Source organism: Anser brachyrhynchus, assembly GCF_964034855.1.
Source record: "Anser brachyrhynchus genome assembly, chromosome: 5".
Classification (NCBI taxonomy): domain Eukaryota; kingdom Metazoa; phylum Chordata; class Aves; order Anseriformes; family Anatidae; genus Anser; species Anser brachyrhynchus.
The window spans coordinates 9,891,105-9,911,600 of NC_137699.1; the positions used below are offsets into that span (position 1 = coordinate 9,891,105).

Consider the following 20,496-nt stretch of genomic DNA (forward strand, 5'->3'; position numbering starts at 1 on the left):
CACCACCAGGCTGAACAAGGGATGCTGCTTGCAGCCTATCCGCTTGTCCATCTCCTTTTCCACTTGAGGTAGTACCACCAACTCTGAGCTGCAAACAGACCGTGAGCTCATTGTGCTAAACCAGCAACATGAGCAGTCTGGAGAGCAGAGTTTTGCATGATCAAAAACTGACACAGAGGTGAACAGAAAAAGTGGGGGAGGAAAGCACGGGAAAAACAAGATTTAGATTGAGCAAAGCTGGGCAGAAATCAGCTGGGTAGCAGTGACCCAGATTATGCAATTAACATGGAAAAATAACTCATAGGCAAAAGAAGTACTCCAAAAAGGTTACAAGACTGTGCTAAAACTTGCTCCTCCCACCCCCCCCGCCCTTAACAACCACTACCATAGCATCATCTTAGTCCTTCAATCCATCTGAGAGATGCTGTTGGTTTTCTGGTTTTATTTTTCACGATGGCTGAATCAATGGGATGTAATTTTATAACAGAAAATTAAGTCTTTCAATATCTAACATATCAACTATTATCATTTACCTAACAACTGACTGATGGGAACATATTTAATCTGTTTGCAGCTCAGCAGATACACCACTGAACTCAGCAAAATCACAAGAGGAGGATAAATCACCTTCCTCTTTAGGAAGAGTAAAGCATAGTAGCCATCTTTTACCAAATAGTAGAACAAAGCAGGTTTTTTTTTTTTTTGATTTTTAGGAGACAGCTTTATAGTTCTAATATTAACATTTGACTCAGAGCCCTCCCCTGCCCTCTACCCCCCTTATGATGCCTCCCAAAATTGAGTAACTTGGATGTAAAATTTGGAAAAGAGCACAAGGCATAAAGGTTAAAGAGGAGAATGGAAAATAAAAAGGAACCAGAGCAAGACATGCCTGCCAGAGATGTACAGCCTATGAGATGTGTGTAGAACAACCCAAAACACCCAGCTGTGAACAACCCAAAGCCTGTACATCATTACAGAAGGGGAACCCTTCTCCAACAAGGCAACAAAAAACTCCTGGAGAATGAGGCATTGAATTTGTGGGAGAGAAACTACAGACTGCCTGTTTAGTCTGGTATTCACAGCCTGGAATCTACAGTTAAATGTGAGAGTCCATCTGACTTAAAGTCTAAGGTCCTGTCTTTTCACATGTGCTTAGATGAAAGGCTAATCATCTCTCATCGGTTAGGTTCAGCAGTTCAAGTGCCTGATTTGTGCATTTTCAGGTTGAAAAAAGCCATCTGAACTACCCACCCAGACTGAAAAGACAAGACATTGTACTCCTTGCATCAGAGCCACACAAAACAAACAGTGAGTAATGAACTGTAACTGCACTGAGAAGAACAGCAGCTATGGACATGATACCAGCGAACTCATTTAGGGTGACTAAAGGCCTAGAATTTCACTTAAACCCAGAAAAAAAAAAAACCAAGTATTTCTGACATCCCTAAGTCTCCTTAAGATGACAAACTCATCACAAGCTGAGGTTAAGTAGTCACATAAGCCTTCTGCCTTTCTATATTCAACTGGCAAGTACGCCAATAAAGTGACATTTCAGGAATAGATGGATAAGCCATCTGTCAGTAAGAACTAGATTACATAGTAGCACCTGGAAAAGGACATTAGCTATGTAACATCATTCAAGAAGAGCCTGCTGAATGCAAGAATGATTGCCTTGGACAGTTTGTCTTCTGACAAAGCAATTACTCCTGCTTTTCTTTTGCACCTATGAGATAATATTGAGGTATGAAAACTGTACAGCTACGAACTCTTACTTGGGAAACATGTTCTGAAAGCTCAAGACCTCTGGCGGAAAAAAAATTAAATCACTTAAAAGCTATGAAATTTTCACCCGTGCTTTCAGTTTGTTACATTTACTATAAGCATTCATACTTCCCCATGTGGATTTACACCGGGAACTGTTCTGTTAGCAGTTGCTGTACATCACAGGCATAATCTCACTGCACAAACTACAGAAAACGTATCCTGTACATATGATTTTAAAATATTTGACAATACAATGACAGGCAAGGCAGTACCTCACTAGACATAGGCCCAGGGCAGTATTCCGTACATATTAAAAAACAAGACCAATAAAATATGACACTCATACCATTGACAGCTCAGTCACCTGATAACTCTACAGAGAAAACCCTCTGTCTTCATCCCAATATGTAATAAAAGGGTTACTACAGCTCATGCTGATTCAGTGACATCTAACAAGACATTTACATTTCACTGCATTTCACATGCAAAGCACAAGCACTCACTGAAGTGATTCTAAAGGAAAGTTTTTTTTAACGACAAGTTAATTGGCTAAGTTCATTATCATTGTCAGGTGGAACTTTCTTCAGAGTCCTACTTACAATAATGCAGAAAACCCAGATGAATAGGCTAGCTTTACTTTCAAGATGAAAACCAAGCAAAGAGACTTGTACAGACAGCTGAATCAGAGTAGATTCCCACATGAGGTAGTACAAACTTTCCTGGCTTGCATGTACAGCTGAAGGACCTCTAAACAAAGATCTTTCAAAATTAAGAGCTAAGTACAAGCTGAATTGCCATTTCAATACATCCATTCATTTTGCTCAGACTAGAAGACTAAGTATAAAGCATGCACTGTAAAAAAGAACACCCCTTGTTTATACCAGTCACTGTTGCAGTTCTAACTCACCAGTTATTCCCATCTCCCATCCGATATTTGAAGAACTCCTATCATCTGCACCATTGCACCAATAATGATGGCAAGCGCTCCCAGAACAATGCCTTAAACCATTTGTACTGGATGTGCCCCTTCCATCACATTTATCTACTGCACATCGATTTACTGTACACTGGTTACCTCCCACTGAAATCTCTTGACTTGTGCTCTCCAGGAGGATTTACCTTATTCACAGTACTATCCCCCACAATTATCCTTGCCTCATGCTGGCTTGACATTCAGACTTTCAGCAATTGCTCTTAATGAGAGGAAATTGCAGTTCATTAAATAAGTTCATTTTATCCTAGATACACATTTGTCTCATCAACTTGCATCTTGATAAAGCTTATACTTAAATGTGTGTACGAGAGCCACTACACCAATATAGGAAGTTGGGTTTGTTTTTTTTGCTTTCCCATAATAAATGCAAATTCTACCATATGGTGTGCACTGCTTAGCAACTGTATCCCTAAATTTATCCCCGACTATTAAAGGATGCAACTTTAAAGGATGCAGCTATAGAACTCTATGTCTTAATACAGAAATAAGGGTGAATTGCTAAACTGCTTGCCATGGGAAAATGACAGCAGAGGAAAATCAGTCCAGAAAAAGACTGCTGATCTTTCTTGTTTCTTAGGGTTTCAGTAGCTGGCCAGAAATTGTAATACCAAGTATAAATCAACAGGCCTATAAAACTAGGAACCAAGCCATTTACTGTTCAACATACTGTTCAAGCATGTTGTTTCCGTGTTGGTCAGTGTTTCTCAAAAAAAATTTTTTTTTTTTTTTTTTTTTTTTTTTACAAAGTCTGCAGTTTCAGCTAAAACATTTGAAGAATGGTTTAACTGCAAAACTCAGTGAGTCAATGTTTTGTTACAAGACAGAATATTTAGTAACCCTTTTACTGTTCCTCAAGTTCCATTTTACAATCTTTGTAATTTATCACTAAATATGATTGAACCAGTTTTGTTTACTTATGGAGTGGTCACACATGCATTTAAACTACAGGGCTTACAGTTGCATTATAAAGACCTACATGATACAGAGAAATCCATCCACAGACTCAGACAGCACTTAGTTCTTAGCTGACAGTTAAAGGACACTTGCTAGTATTTTATATTTAGACATTTTGAACTCACCTCATAAGGTTTGGCCATAGCATCACCTGACTCAGTATATTAAACAAAAGAATCGGTAGAAACAAAATACATCTTCTACAATGATAAGATACTATTAGCAACCTCAGTCTGTTGAAAGCTTAGCATTTACTAAATAACCTAATGTTATAAAGACTTTCATAAGTGAGCCAACTCTAATCAAACCCAAGCAATGTATCAAGTTACAGAAAGTTTTGTCATTAAGGGTTTTGACCGTTCCCACAAAAGAGATGCTTATATAGATTCTTGTTCTCCATTACAAGCTCCAACAACAAACTCCAGCCATCTCCCCTACAAAATATTTAGCCATTTGCAACCACATGGCAGAAATTTGGAAGTAGCAATCATCTATTCATGCAAGCTTAAATCCAGCCACCAAGGAATACACTACGGGCAATGGGAAGAACTAAACAAGTGCTAATACACAAGCCAAGTATCACTGCCTGGACAAGGAGCAGCAGTTCCTCTGCAGCACACTTGGAGTTCTTGGAGAGTGCACAACATTTCCCGATACTCTCGCACACTGCAAAACAGCCTATTTCTTCAGCTGGCTTACATATGCACTTCTCATAGCACCAAAGATACTGGCATTAGGTACCGTTCTTCTCATTTAGTGACACCATACTCCATCTTCCAAGCTAGCAACTGCTTTTGCTACCAGATTCATTTTCATCATATTTCAGTGTATATTGATATTTATCATTATTCCATATTCTACTCTGTCATTGAAGATACTTCAGGATGTTATTTTGCAATTTACAGCACAGCTGGCTAGTAAGTAAGCACATACCACATAACACCAAAGCATTCACATGTCTAACAGCTGGAAGTAAGGAAGAAAGGATTGAGGTGTCAATTTACTTCAGTACTTCTCAAAGGCTGTTGACAATGGAAGACTGCTCTTCTTAAAGCTGGTAGTGTTTTTCACCTGCAGTAATTGTGAAAAATAAAAGCTAGATGAAGCATTTAACTGGTATCTTCAGAAGTACTTCAGAGAACATCTTAGGATGTTGAAGTTGTCATGAATTAAGGCTGATATTATTCAAACTAAGAACACTTGCCCCCACCCCCTCCAAGTGCCACAGGCACTTGATCTTCTTCCACTCCCCTGTTGGTAGAGCTGTACAAGACAACTGAGAGGATAGTTACAGAGAACTCTGGTCCTCCGCCTTGATACAAAGCATTCGCTTACCTGTAGAGGGGTATTTTACATTTGATTCTTTGCAAATATGACATGTAGAGGAAAGGAATTATCTCTTCCTCCTCTGACAATTCATATTTATTTTGATTAAGTCCTTATAAAGCAAAGACATCCCGTATGCACCTCTGTGGATCAGATGGACCCTTCATCTGAACGTAGATTAGTGATTCAGAATTTGCAATAGACTAAAGCAAGTCTGTGCATACAGGCATGACCTGTTGTAAATCTCATTGTTTTACCAGTTAGGATCATCACTGGGTGGACAAAATGCAATATGGTGTTGGCATTAAAGGACATGTTTGTTAGACTTCTCCAAATAAAGTAGGTACAATAGGTAAAAATTTGAACCCCTGCTGAGGAAGTGGAAATGAATTCCTTCGGGTGAGCAAAGTTTACACTGTTCCTTGAAAACTAATACCTAAACATCAACGTTTTCTTGAAATGTAATTAATAGCTATCTTGTCAACCTTACAGAAAAGTCATTTTCTCCAACTATTTTTAAACTATTGAAGCTCTTTTAAACTTGGCAGTTATGTCCAGAAGTAGAATATTTAGTTGAGTTTCCTAAATAGCATCATTTCTAGTAAGCCAAGTCATGTTTCATTTATGGAAATAATATATAATAATATAAATAAAAGCAGAAAGTTGCATTTCAATCATACAATATCCTACATGTCAAAAGTACACTAATAAGAATATATTCATCAACATATGATTACTATAGCACAATTTTTTCAGAACACAGAGTGAGAAATGAATCAAGACTATCAGGTGTTTAGATAGATTTGGTATATTTTCTAGGAACACACTATGCAATTTCTCCTATTTTCTAGGTCAACAGCCTTGGTATATCTTATGTTAACTCCTACAAATAGAAACTAGTGCGGCAGAGACATCAGGATGACAAAGGATCTCTTCTATATTATTAAGAGTCATGGTCATTATAAATGATTGAAAGAAGCACAGAAAAAAGCATCTAGTTCTGCAATTATAGTATCCTGCAATACTAGGCCCTAATAAGCTTTCTGATCTCATGATCTAAAAAGAAAATCAAGCAGCTTTTTCCCCCATTTGGCTCTTACGCATACATCCCCATTAATTCTCAGTCACAGTGTGGTCTGCTTACATTTTCCTTCTAACCTGGCCAACAACTACAGCTTGGAACCACACATAACAAATATATATGGAATACATGGATTTATCCTCAATATCCTTAAATGCCTGGAATCTTCAAGTGGCCAAAATCAGTTCAGGTTAGACTGTACTCGATTTCCCACATCTGATTTGAATAGCTAAAGGTACATCTACACTCCATTATTGCTTGTTTTGGGCAAGCACTCATCTTACAAGGGTAAAACATACTGCAGAAAAACAATACAATTTAACAAATACTGATGCAATAAAGTAACATCAAAATAACCACAATACCAAGCTAAAAACTTAATCATTTTGAGAACTATACATCTTAGCTATGACCTGCTATGAGCTGAAAAAATACTGTGAAAAGAAAAATACAAAGCTTTATGATGGGGTTCAAAGACATTTCCAATTAAGGTGGCAATCGATATGTAAGACTGCTTTTTTCCCCCCTCCCTAAGAAACAGTCAAGGATATGCTTTTAATCCGTATCCTGAACACAAGCAAAACACTGGTTCCTCGCCAGAAACTTCACTGACCTCACCTTGTTTCCCTAGTTAACAAGGTATTACCTTGGTGCCCTTTAACAGAAGTTATCTTAGCCTGTATTTTAGGAGGCTTACCACACTTAATATATTGTTTTTATTTGCAACTTGAACTTCTTCAATGCCATTAAGGTTTAATATGAAGATAAATTATCAGCTTTGTACACCTAAGATATGCATGTTAATAAGGAAGTTGACAAGCAGACTAGACTGCGGGTCCAAAACAATTCAATTTAAGTAGCAATTCATCTTCTGAGCCATTGTCTTGCTTGAGAACAATCAGTATTTTCCATCATCTAACACTTGAAAAACCCAACCGTGCTTCTCATTTCACACTAGTATCTATCAAATTTGCTCCTCAAAAACACTAAAAGCACAAGCTTCCATTCACATCAGTTTCAAGACTAGCAAAGTATTTTGATTTTTACCTACGCATGGTATTTATCAGATAGTACTGTTATCAGCTACTGTTATCAGCTCCAGTACCACTCCTCTGTAGAGTCCATAACCTCATTTTCATTTGAGAGTTTTACTCTGCAACTTACTCTGTTGTAAGCAGAGGAACTGTTTCTACCCTTTCAACCCCAAGGCATTGCAATGAACTGAATTCTGACAATGTCTGCAAAATATTTCATCTTACTATTTTCCTTCTCACGCCAATGAACAGAATTGCTTTTCTTTTCATTTACTACAAGTATTTTAGAAAAGATATTAGGATACTTCTTACGCAAGATTTGAGTCTGAGGAAATATACTATTACTGTGCTGGTTTTGAAGTACTTTCTCCCTATAAAATATGGACCTTCTTTCAGTTAAGTTATTCCTTGGAGCTCAAAGAACACATAAAAGGAAGCACTCACCATTTCCAATATACACTTGGCTTTTAGATTATTCTGCAGATACCATTTCAATCTGATCTCAGTATGAAATGTGTAGCAGCTTTTTCCACTTTAAATAACATTACACCCTCCCCTTTTTCTTTAAGGCCATTTTTTGCGTACTTGTTAGGTGTTGTAAATTTTGTCCATTTTGTGTTGCCAGTGAATTTAGCAAGCTCTTGGTCCCTCATCCACTTAATTCACTGACAGTAATATTTTCTATAAGTGAAGTGTATCTAGGACAGACCCCTGCAGAAAGGGCTCAGAAAAACATTCCTGGTTTAAAGTGACCTACTTCATAAATACTCTGTGGACAGTGAAGCCAGCTGTTCAGACACCCTGCAACCCTTGCATTAACAACACACGCACCCTCCTCCACCCCTTGTTGAGGCTTAGCCCAGAAGAGTCACCACAGAAACAGTTTTTCCAGAAGGTGAAGTGCACGGTTAAATATTTATAGCAAGAAGCAGAGAACAGTGAGAGCTTTTAAGGACCTCAAGCAGCCACAAACCCCTCCAATTACTTTTCCAAAACAGGGCCCTGTCTCTGCTTCTGCAAGCAATTACACATTTCTTCAATGAATGAAGCAAGTGTCTTTCAAGTCATCACAGCCTGTATGTTTAGCTTTTTAGATGCTACGTTGTCATCCCTGTTTTACTGGTTTCCAGTGATGTGATTAAAGCATTTCTGTCAGATCATCTACTAAATGCTCTACAAATCATTGTTAGAAATTGAAGGAAATGAAGTCTTGCATGAGGCTCTGTACTAAAATTACTCCTGCACAGAACTACCTGAGACAGCTTTTTCAAGCTTGTCCAGATTTCAAAAATGCAAGCCACAATACAGTCAGCTTGTTTCTGGTGTACTTGATCTCCTATGAAAAAATGCAAAACAATATTCATACAAATTGTCATCTAGCAGCTACCTGCAGAAAAAGTGATTTCAACTTCACACATAGCAAAAGTCGCTTTGACATAGCTCCTGTGAATTTACACAAACTGGGGCACTTCGAAAATTTTAATTCAAAAACCAAAATAACTCACTGCCAAATTACTGTCTTTGCAATTTCTACAGGAACTACACCACTGGACCAAGTCCATTCCCCTTTAGGGGAATTATTCCAAGTTAATATTCACAGTTCTGATTTATCTCACATCTATTATGAAAGTAGAATAAAAGTCTATTATATCCCTAGTCCTGAGCATTCAATATTTACATGCTTAAGATAATGAAATGGATTTGATTGACATGGCAAATGCATATGGAAAGTCTGTGCTGGGACAGGCAGCTTTCACACATCAGCTCTGTCACCAGAACATCAGTGTGAATCTCCCTTTCCAGAATAAATGCTAAGTGATTCACTATAACTACACTTCTTCCCCTCACGTGGGACAGCACAGCTATTTTCTCCTCTGACAATCTTCTTCACTCTTAAAGACTTGTCCTGTCCTCCGCATCTCTACTGTTTACTACTGAATGGGAAACCAAGTCTTGGAAAATCATCTTGCCCAGACATTCCGAAAAAGCATTAAACTTGCATGGATAGCCAGTAAAATAGAACCTCAAGTAAAATACTGGTTCAGTATTAACTTCTTCCAGGAGTTGACTAACCAAATAAATACCTTTCTTAAGCAGCTTTCATCAAAACAGATCAGTCAACATCCATTTCTGACTCCTCTCAGACTTCATTCTTGGAGTGTTTGTAACCTCAAGGGCTTCCCACATCTACAATGAATACCACAGCTGCAAGACTATTCAGCATAATAAGGTTTCTTCTGAACATTTAGAATAAGAACACTTATATACTGTTCTTCCCCCACCCCAAATCTTTTACTGAGGAAATGACAGTGTCTCCCTAGAGATTCTCTTCTCAGACTGATCATTAAGTTTTAAGTATTCATAGATACTCCACTCCTATTTAAAGACCTGTCACAACACCAACTTACTTTTAGACAACAAAAACAAGATTCTCAGTTGCTGTTCTTTCATGAAGCCAAGTTGAAAAAAAGAAAGACACATACTAGGTACATAGTTGCTCAGTTGTTTTATGCAAATTATTTTTAAAAACAATTTTTACTAAGCAGCAGAAGAGATTGAATGACTACATTGTGCAATATCAAGACATTTCCTTTAAATCATATCAGCTCATATACTGAATAATGATTATAACTAGTGAGGAAGTTTTCAACTTATTTTTCTCGACTCTAAGGGTACTTATCATGGATGAGTGTAAAAAGCAAGGTAACATCTTGCAGCAGGTAGACTGTGTGAAAATGCATTAAAGCAGCTTTCTCTTAAGTGTTCGTTTAATCACAGTTACCTACGAAGAAGAGCAATAGATCTTTTCCTGAAATGGTTTTTCAACCGAAGATGGACCTTTCAAATTCTATGGGACAAAAAGCAAGCTTCTCAAAGACAAGTAGACTTACTGTGGTTCACCCCCCACCTCCTCTAGCACAACAGGGTAGAACAGGAAACATGGAGAAAACACAAACCTCTGTGGTCAACATTACAGAGCTTTTGGGTAAGTGGGTCAATTATCCATACAATGGTATTATTTAAATATCCAATAGTTTTAGGTTTAACTAACCCTTAGAGGCCGACAAATCAGTGAAATGCAATCTGCTCTTGCGGCTGTTTGTGTACTGGACATTTTGATAAGCCACCTAATAACTTAACCATAGTAACCTGCCTATGTAGAGCCATGATTATCACAAGATTATCACAAGAGGGCTGATTAAGAGAAACAGTTTTCTGGAAGCAGAAGAAAGTTTTATGCTTATTAACGAATATAAGGTAAATTGAAGCATATCATGTCTTTAATTGAAGGACATTTAAATAGTAGCTCTTCAGTTCAAACTTGCTAATTTAACTACTCATTGTACCTTGCCAGGCTGGGAAGTTTGGTATACAAAACACCAAACTCAAATACAAGTTTGGTATTAGCAATAGCAGTTGGATTGAATTTTCAAGGCAAGTTAATCCAACATTAAGCCCTAGTTTCTTCTATAAAGATAGAAATGACTGAAAGAGCAAGTTGTCAAGCTAACCATATTTGTTCTTTCAAACTGCTTAGTCATTAAATAATGCCGAAAGGACAAATTTCCAGAATATCTACATTACACAGAACACTCATTTTCTACTTCAAAGCACTACAGTTGTCAATGCTAATTTTCCACTACAAACCAAAATCCAATTCCCAGCAATGACTACTCATTAAGTGGCAGATATCAGGTAAAGTTCTCTGCAATTCATTTCGACAAATACTAACAGGATTTCCCCAAAACACTTCAGAACACATACTTCTTTACACCGTAATTGCCAAACAGACATGCATTTTATGAGCTCATTGGGTGAGAAAGGAGGATATGTTCCACATCTCAGTCCTGCATCAAAAATAAAGGAATATAAACCGCTTCCACTTTCAGCACTAGTCTGAATTTCAGAGATGCAACACAAATGATTAGCCCAGAGGCCTTCCAAATTCAAGGGCATTTGTTCTACTACACAGCTCCCGAAACAAAGCAGAATCTCCGTGGAAATATAACCCAAATTAGAGACTTCTTTACTGCAGAGTACTGAATGGAGGGAAAAACAGCTTCAGTAACATTCCCCTCAAAAATCTGTGTTCATTTTACAATTCAACATAAAAAATACAGCACAAGCAGTGACATGACTAATCATCACATTTCTCTAGGTGCCAAGTAGCTTCCTGTGATGTCCCCACTTAAAGCAGGATTAAAAACAAACTTTTTATAGGTGTTTGGGATGATTTTTTTGTTCCACTTATATGGATTCTGGGATAATTTAGGCTAGAAAGGATCCTTGGATGTCACTTTTGGTGTGACCTCCAGTGTTTGTACAAGCAGTCACTTGGCTAAGATTTGAATGTAGGAGGGAGCTACTGAGACTCTATTGGCAGCCTGCTCCATTGTCTGGTCACCCTTGTAGTTAAGAGAACCTGGTATCCAACAGCAGTTTCCTATTTTTGAACTTGCATTCCTCATCTCTCACCACACTACAGTAAGGCCACTCCTTACCTTTCTCTTCCTCTCACGGAAGCACAGCTCTCTCAGACTCCCGTGTGTAATTTGCTCCAGCCCCCGAGTATCTTGGTGGCCCTCTGCTGGACTTGCTCCATTATGTCAGCCTCCCTGTGGGGACAACCAAACTCAGCACAGGACTGTGGGTGCTGTTCCAGAAACACTGCAGGGAGATGAACAAATACTGCCTTGCCATTCTACTCCTCTTTACAGCCCCGTGGAGCCTAACCAACTCTCTATTCATCCTTTAAGTCTGCTAACCAACCTCTATCTCACCACTCTGGCTATCAAGATTCTCTAAGACCTTGTCAAAGGCATTAGAGAAAGCCAGGGCATACAACATCCACAGCTCTTCCAGGTTTAAATCTGACAGGACAGGTGAAATTTATCATCAGTAAATTGAAATGCAATGGTCAATCTGTCCTGTTCCCAGTTACAGCTTGAACTTGCTTCCAGCAGCATTTGCTCCACAGCCTTTCCATCTAGAGACACATGAAGCCCCAGGAAATGGAAGATATTTACCTGAGTCCTATATCACAACAGGAGGCTAGTGTTGAACACATCTGACATTTTAAGAAAATGATGGCACTCTTAGCCTTGATACCCCTTAACAAGACAAGGTGAATAATCATTGAATGAACTGGTGGAAAAAAAATACATGGCCTAATACGTTTAAGGAGTTCCTTTCCTGGACACAATTTAGGATGAAAGGAGTATTGGTGACCAAGTTCAATAGTAAAACACACATCTTCCTTCATTGTACATCAAATAAATAGATGAGAACTACACCACAATATATAGTTTCCAACTAGACAAAGATATTTAATTCTAGTAAATTAAACTTTGAGTACCTTAACTAAGCTTTATATATCAAGGTACAACACATCATGGTTCCTCGGACCATTTAATTTTACATTGCTGATGATTCTGTCCTACTACAAAAGTAAAAAAGCAGGTATGAAATGAGTTTACTCTGTTGTGAAGTGTTAAATAAAATCACCTGAGGCAAACTGTATAGATCACTCCATCTCTAAGAATATTCAAAACTCAGGTGGAAAAAAACCTTGTAAAAGCAGCATGGCAACTAACCTGTGTAATAACTGGATATTAAGCAAAAAAGAAGTCATTTCCATACTTTTACATTAAAGAATACTTGAAGCAAAACTTGTCATGTGTTCTCATGAGAATTATTCCACAACAGGAAAAATCAACATTTTTTCCATTGTAACTGCAGAGAAATATGTCAACCCTCCTTTTTTTCCTTAGGCCTATTAGAATGATTTAGTGAAGCTTCAAATTTTTATTTATTTATTTATTTTTATTTTTTTATTTATTTTTTTTTACATTTTCACAGTATTAACCTATCTTCTACAAGCTGAAATATCAGTTCATGGGGCAGTACACATGCCCCTATGACACAGGCTCTTCCACTTGCTATTCTGAGGAATTTCCACCTTTCTGAGAAGAGCCCTTCATTGTAGAATTATCATAAAGAAAGCGTAAGCCTACAGAAGAACAAAGAGCATTGGATTCTTTAACCCTTACCCCAGCATCATGTGAGGCACCTGAACACTCAATACACTTGATAGCTTATGCATACTAATTGAAATACTATTTGGTTTTCAATCCAAAATTATAAAGCAACAATTTCCTAAACTTCTTCATCGAAAGTATTGGTGGGAGGCCACCTGAGACATGGCTTCACACTTCAGTTCAAATACCAATGCTACTCGCACTGATCTAAGTTAATTATTCTCACTTACTCCCCAATTAACCTGACTGCATTAGCTTCTGATTTACACATCTCATACAAAGAACAGGAATTGACAACTACCAAAATCAAAATCCTGTTTCAAGACCTCTACTCATTCGTATTTCCATCCAGGATTCAAATCATTCTTCCTGTGTGCAGCCCCAGACTAATTATTTTGTAAAAGACTTCAGTAGTAGTAATCGTACTTAACATAATGTAGAATCCAGTACTGATTGAAGACTTCTAAGCACTTAACTTTTGGCCACTATAACACAAATTAAATTCAGAAGGCATAACCATGCAGGCACAAAGACACAAGGTGGTCCATGGCAGTGTCAGTCACAGACCGGACTTCTGGAGAAGGACATGGCAGGTGTCTTCTGCAGCTCTGACAAACAAGCAAACAGAGATCCTCCTGAGAGCCACTAAGCTTTTTTTTTTTTTTACTGCAAAATGAGGAGTTGACTCAACTCTGCAAAGGTTACCTGTATGGGGCTTTCATCTACCATTTGAGCTGTGAGGAAGCCAAACAGTTTCCATGGAAACTAGTAACATAAGCAATTTTGCTACAACAAAAAGAGAAAGGAACTACTGGGATAAATTCAGGATTGTAAAAAACACTGACAAAGGAAGGGTCTTAATATAGCACTAAGTCACAATAACATCCCTCTGACAAGTCATTTCAGAACTCTCAAGTAAGCATTGGTACAAACTCTAATGCCCCCCATCCAACTTAACAAGTGCAAGTCCCAGACCCCACAATATGAACCCAACTGGTCAGCAGAACATGTCACATAGGGCAGGCTAGTAGCTTTCCAAGCTTCCCAAACTCTAAATGCTAATTTTCATCACAGAACAAAACAGCTCACTTAGGAGCTGAAAAAAACATGAAAAACCCTCCAGAAACACCAGGCTGACAGCATCAATAACCCTAGGTTACCAACCCCAGCAGGTTCAGAATTTCTCACATAAAACCAAGTTAAACTTCACCTTGCCAGAGATTTCTTCAAAGAAAGCTTCCCTTTTGGAGGAGAGTAGTAACAAGCTGACAGGAAAATCTTCTATGGGTCCCAAGAAATAGGCAAGCATGAGCTGACACCCTGCAAGATGCACCTGCAGTGATTTTGGTTCATCACAAACCTTGGGTGTGCACTGCAGCCTCTCCCTGAACGCTCATCTCCACCAATACAGATCATGTTATACACCCCTCCAAGAACTGTTGTAACATTTCATTTACAGTAAAAAAAAAAGCAATTACAACAATTTCTTCAGCTTTAAACTACCTAACCAAACAGAAATATTTTATGCTATTTAATTCCTTTCCCTCCAACTTCCCTTTGTTGCCTTGAGCATTAACACAAAAGCATGCAACAGTCTTTAAGGCATGTACTCCAGAGGAACACTGCCTTTCACTGAAGGAGACAATCTGAAATGTACTAATATCACTGAAGTGTTAAGTAAATGCAATACAGACTAAATAGGAAGAGATTCAAGTTGAATAGTTCTACTCTAAAAACTGAGCAACAGCATGTGAACACCCTATAAAACCATAAAGTTACACAATTTACATAGATACTAAGTATTATACAATAAAAAGCAGAATTACAGACTCCTTGTACAAGTCATTCAGACATGCATACACATGAAGATAACCTAGAGGCATTTTTAATGGCTCATTTTAATGGATTAGGGCTGCAGAGTCCCTTTGGAGGACTCCGCAAAAGAAATTATCAAGTTCTGGTACAATAGCAGCAACCATTCCTTTCAATGTTACTTTGTCATAAGACCTTACCTTGACATTTTTACTGATCTAACCATAGGCACACATGATTCTACAACAGAGTTAGACTTGAAGTTTTTGCCTTGAATCTCCAATTGTCACTTTTTGTTCTGATCTTTCCTTCTATTCTTTGTCTTCTGGTTAGTCACTACAGCAAAAGCAGCACCCAGAGATCATCAATAACTTATTTATTCCTTTCCCTCACAGTACATATAAAACAGCCATTAAAATATCATTTCAAGATGCTGGTGAGAGAGGAAACGTATTTGAAATGCAAAATTTAATTAAGCTTCACACTTAGAAAATTTACCATTTACCTTGCCCTCCCAATATTAAAGCATACATTGCATAAATGGATAAAATATAGATCCCAACCTCACATAGTAACAATGGAAAGATTGATTAGAGAAGGGATTCTAAACAGAGGCAGAAGTCACACAAGAAAAGTTAAAACTAGCCATAAAAAAATTTCGCTGGAAATTAGTTGGGAGCTTCTATTCATCAACAAAATGAAGGACAAGTCTCCTAGCAGCAGAGGTTGAAGCAAACACTCCTGCATCAGATCAGATGAGGTAATAGATGCAGGAAGAAGTCCTCAGTCTGTTGACACTTCACAGACCCGTGATTCTATTAATACCTTTAGAGCAACAGAAGATGAAAAATTTCCCAGCATACCTAAAAATGCTCATTACTGTAATTCAGGGATATGTTGGAAATACAAAATAATGATGTCTAACTGGTTTATTAGGAAAAATTGCTTGACTACACAGGAAAACGGTTTCTGATCCCTGAAAGAAAAGGCACTGCCTTAAAAAGAAGCACTTTTGAAGGGGAGAGAAGCAATGAGCTGACCTACTTTCTTTTCTGAACTACCAAGCTATAAATTATTGACTTCTGTCACACATATTTCCTTGTGGTTCTCTGTGGAAATAGGACGACCAGAGTCTCCATGCTGCAAATAAGAGCTTCTCATGCCATTATTAGCAACTCCTTTGGGGTGGGAACAAAGGGTTACAATGGTCTAGAAAGTATCTGAGCACCCATGACAAAGTAACAACAGACAGGTTTCTCAGAGATGCCCAAATGAGAAGCAGCTATCCGTGCCAGCAGCACCCTATCACAGAGCTGATCATCACCAGCAGTCTGCTCAACACCCATCCCAGAGCACCTGAGCAATTACAAAACTCAGCATTCCAAGGCTTCAGACTGCAAACTGGCATCTAGGACTATTTGAATCCTGTTTCCTCTTCCATTTCAGAGCTAAAGTCAGATACTGTCCATATGTACAACAGATTTATCCATCCATCTGCTAAAATTGCATGGAAAAGTATAATGCACAGGAAGGGCACCAATGGAAAACACAGACCAAGCCCATTTATCACCCCAAAACCTACTCTATCCCTTCTGAAGAGGTGCTTTCTGATACTTGAGTATGATTACAGCTCAGCAGCAATCTGCTAACTGACTATCACACAAACAATGTTCTGATATTCCCCCAGCATCCTCTCTAATTCTGCTCTTGCCCCACCTACAGCCTCTCCAGGATTCACCTGTCCAACATCTCCAATAGCAAGGTCAGCCCAGTTAGAGCACACCTAAAGAACAAATCAGTCCTAAAGACTGTTTCTTCCTCAGGTTATGAAGCCACTTACTTCAGGGAAATTGTTCCATGTTTATCTCAGACTTGAAGCATTTTCATATATTTAATCTCATTGTCTCAATCTCTGAAACAAGGCATTTCTTTAAGCAGAGTTATTATACAGCAAGTACTAACCAGATTCCCATACAGCATAATGTACTCAGGCTACAAATGCAGTTTTTATTTGCATCCTTGAGTAAATAATTACAGCGTGTGTTATTGCAATGAACTACAGCAGCATTTCTTTTCCACCACTTTTTTCCCCAAAATGCAAAAACTCAATTCAGGTCCATTAAGTGCTAGTATGTGAAGTTGGAAAGCCAAAGAAGTGAACTTCTCAGCTGTCAAGTTTATATCACTTATACAAGGGGACAAGGATATTTGAGTATTAAAACAGAGATGCAGTGAATTGTATCAAGTATTACTGCAAAGCAAATGAAGCATGAGACAGGTGATATTTACTATTGCTATAGAGTATTACCAAGACACTTCCAATTTCTCTGCCTGTCAGGAGACTGTCCATTTGTGTTTCTGGATGCTGGAGACTTGAAATCCTTCATAACTGTTACAGACCCCCGCTTATTTCACTGTCAGGCTCTTAGCATAGAGGAAGGAGGTCTTGGTCCTGGCTGCAAGGGAACACCAAAAGAAGCAACAACCCAGGTCCTTGTGAGGATGCCTGTCCTTCCACTTCACACAACCTGAAATTTCAGGTTTGAATTTTCAGTACCAAGTGCCCTCATTATTTATTCCTCTGGTAACTGAAACTCAAATGTTTTTTAAAGTCATTTAATGATGGTATACATTAGACCCAGGCATAAAATCTTGTTGTTTAACTAAAATGAATTTTTCACAAACACTGCTAATTAGCTGACAGAAACATGCATATCATTCTTTTCCAAGCACAGCGTTACCTGGAAGAATACTAATTGGAGCTCTTTCAAACACACACTTTGGTACTTGAAATAAATCACAAATCGCATCAGAGAACAAAAATGCCTGGAAGTGATTTCTCTGCCAGTTCAACATGGTGATTTTGCAACTGTACATATTTAGCAGTAAATTGTCAATACAAGTGAAATGAACCTGACTACAGTTATTTAAAGGAACAAGAGAACGAGTGGCAGTATAAAGAAAAGGATCATCAACCAGCTGTTTTAATTCACCTATACACACACCAAAACAAGTGTAGAGTAATATACTTGTAATACAAGAAAAAAAGATGGGCAAAGTAGTGCATAGGGCTTTTCTGGTTGGTACAAATTGCGCTCCGAAGTGGACAACCACTGACCCCCTCCAAACTCAGACTCACACTGACAAAACCTCCCTTCAAGGTTGATGCCATCACAGATGCCAGTACAAGTGCACGCAAGTGTTACATGATGATAAACAAGCTTTATGACAATTCCTAACTACAACTCTAAATATAACAACTTGAAAAAATGGCAATGATATTCACCCCAACTTAAGCTCCACATGCATTGCCGTTGCCCAAACTTCACAAATTTTAAGCAAGAATCATTTATTTAAGGTGCAATGACAAGTCCTTTACTTCCCTCCCTCGGAACATTAAAAAAAACTCAAAGTACTCTTTATTTGATCCTTTCAGGTAGTGACTTAGCAAGGAATAAGGAAAGCACTACCATCACAAGAGCTGAATTCAAATTAGTCAACAGGTGTGCTTAAAGCTTCTGGGTACTCTAACAATAAAAACCTGGCACACAGAACACTTAAGGCAATAAAATGAAGACTTGGCACAGAAACATTTGCATTTGCCAAGAACAAGTACTCCCTTTGAGTGAAAATAGAATTGGAGCTGATCAAAAGGTTTTTTTGTTTTGTTTTGTTTTTAAACCAAGTCAAGAGAATACTATATGCACCAGAGAAGACTCCTAACTGCAAAGAACTTGCTTTGGACTAGAAGACCACATTCATAATCTGGAAAACCACACTCATTTAGCTGAATCTACTTTTTTCAACCTGTTATTTTGGTACAGTTGGTCAGTCACTTACCCAGTCCTATAATGAAACATCACAGGCCACCTGCCTGGGATGCTGCTGCTATTTCAGCATATACAGCATTTCTTATCTCAGAAGTATTTCATGCCTTTACTTCAAATATGATGTTAATTGCATTACCTAAAAAATGAAAAAAAAACTCTGTTCTGGATTCAGTTGTATGTAACCCACAGTAATGGAGTAGCTGAGGAATTTTTCAGTTTAACATCTTGTTGGGCAGACACTAACAGAGAAGCATAACTGAATTTATGCAACAATCATTACTAGAAATCCCCACCTTATCAAGGTAACATAGAATGAGCCAAAATGATGTTCAGGAAATCAAATGAAAACCAACATGGATTCAGTTCCTGCAAATGAAATACCTCTGCTTTTTCTTGTTGGGGGATAATCAAAGGCCCTTCATACAGAGCTTTGAAAGATAATAAAAATACTCTAGCTATCACACTGAAATAGTTACCTTGCTTCAAACCATACCTTTGTGGCCTAAAACCGCAAACCTTCCACATTCATATGAAGTCTGCTTTTCACACTGATTAAGTTTAACCACCTCCACTTTCACTACCAGCAGTTGCTTAAAAATCCTGCAGCACAGCCTACTCTCACATAGAGAAACTTCCTCACCAGAGACACCTGTGATATGTTGGGGTCAGGTTATTATCAATTCCACACCCACATTTTGAGTGCTATTGAGCACCAACTCCATATTAATTAATATAAGCATAAAACAAACACCATGGAAGTTAGAAAAGAAAGCTTTTTTCTCCCCTCTACACTTCATACTATCTCTTCATATATGAATTTTATGTATATTTTTTTAACCGAAAGAGGAACAGGTGAAAGTAATAAAGCTTTACTCTCTCCCATTGCTTATCTACCTAGAAAACCACATTTTATTCACTACAAGATTTTTCTGAAACAAGTGAAACCAGCATATCAATAATGATGACATCTGGAGCAAGACACCAGATAAAGATAGCAAGGAGGACACATAAAGCCAAGAACCTGGGACATGAAACAGAACAAGTAAAGCTAAGCTTTGCAAAGCTCTAAAAGAGAAAGAAAACACAACGGAAGTCACAGAAATCAGCAAAGGCCCCCAGGAAAGAAGAAAGCCAAATTCCCTCTCAAACCAATGGCACACAACATAGCTTTACAACAGCAGAAATGCTAGAAATAACTTTATCACCACCAGCAGCATTAGTTTGGCATACCTGTTTGCAGAAAGGCAGTCAAACATGTCCCACACAGAAGCATGCTCCCTTATGATCCCCTGCAAGGAAAGCCTGAAAACCTGAGCTCAGAAAATCCCTTCTAAAGAGAAAGGCAGACTTACACCCTACACCTTAAAACTCAGACATTCCCTAATTCCCCAGCCAAACAGGACCTGTGCCCCCACCTCCAGCTTTTATAGCAGAGGGCAGCACAGGTAGCAGCACTCAGCGTCAGGGCTGCAGCAGGAGCCATCAGCAACATTGCGCACACCTTTGTGGCTCCAGGCAGCAATCAGGGTGTATGTGCTCACCCTCATTTTGTGCCCCCTGAAAGATGGAAGCATAAAAATACACAAACTTAGAAACTTCCCCAACTGGATCTTGTCGTGCGCTTTGTCCCGTGCAAAGGAGGCACCGAGCGGTGCTCGGGTGT

General features: G+C 38.4%; 1 protein-coding gene across 17 annotated transcripts in view; it reads right to left on the reverse strand.

The window, feature by feature from the left end:
- ANO3 (anoctamin 3) overlaps window positions 1-20,250 on the reverse strand; it is a 262,541-nt gene extending 242,291 nt beyond the window's left edge. For 4 of the 17 annotated variants that reach the window (XM_080593076.1, XM_080593087.1, XM_080593067.1 and 1 more), the window contains exons 1-3: window positions 20,064-20,221; window positions 18,844-18,969; window positions 11,656-11,769 (exon numbers count right to left, since the gene is read on the reverse strand). Coding sequence is in view for 1 of the 17 variants with exons in the window: in XM_080593074.1 (XP_080449200.1) it covers window positions 20,064-20,106 (43 nt within the window). In the remaining 16 variants the exon portion in view is untranslated. Of the gene's footprint in view, window positions 1-11,655; window positions 11,770-18,843; window positions 18,970-19,326; window positions 19,471-20,063 lie in introns of those variants that run through there. The other 13 variants (XM_080593077.1, XM_080593084.1, XM_080593082.1 and 10 more) reach the window with 10 other exon arrangements.
- Between the last annotated feature and the right edge of the window lie 246 nt (window positions 20,251-20,496).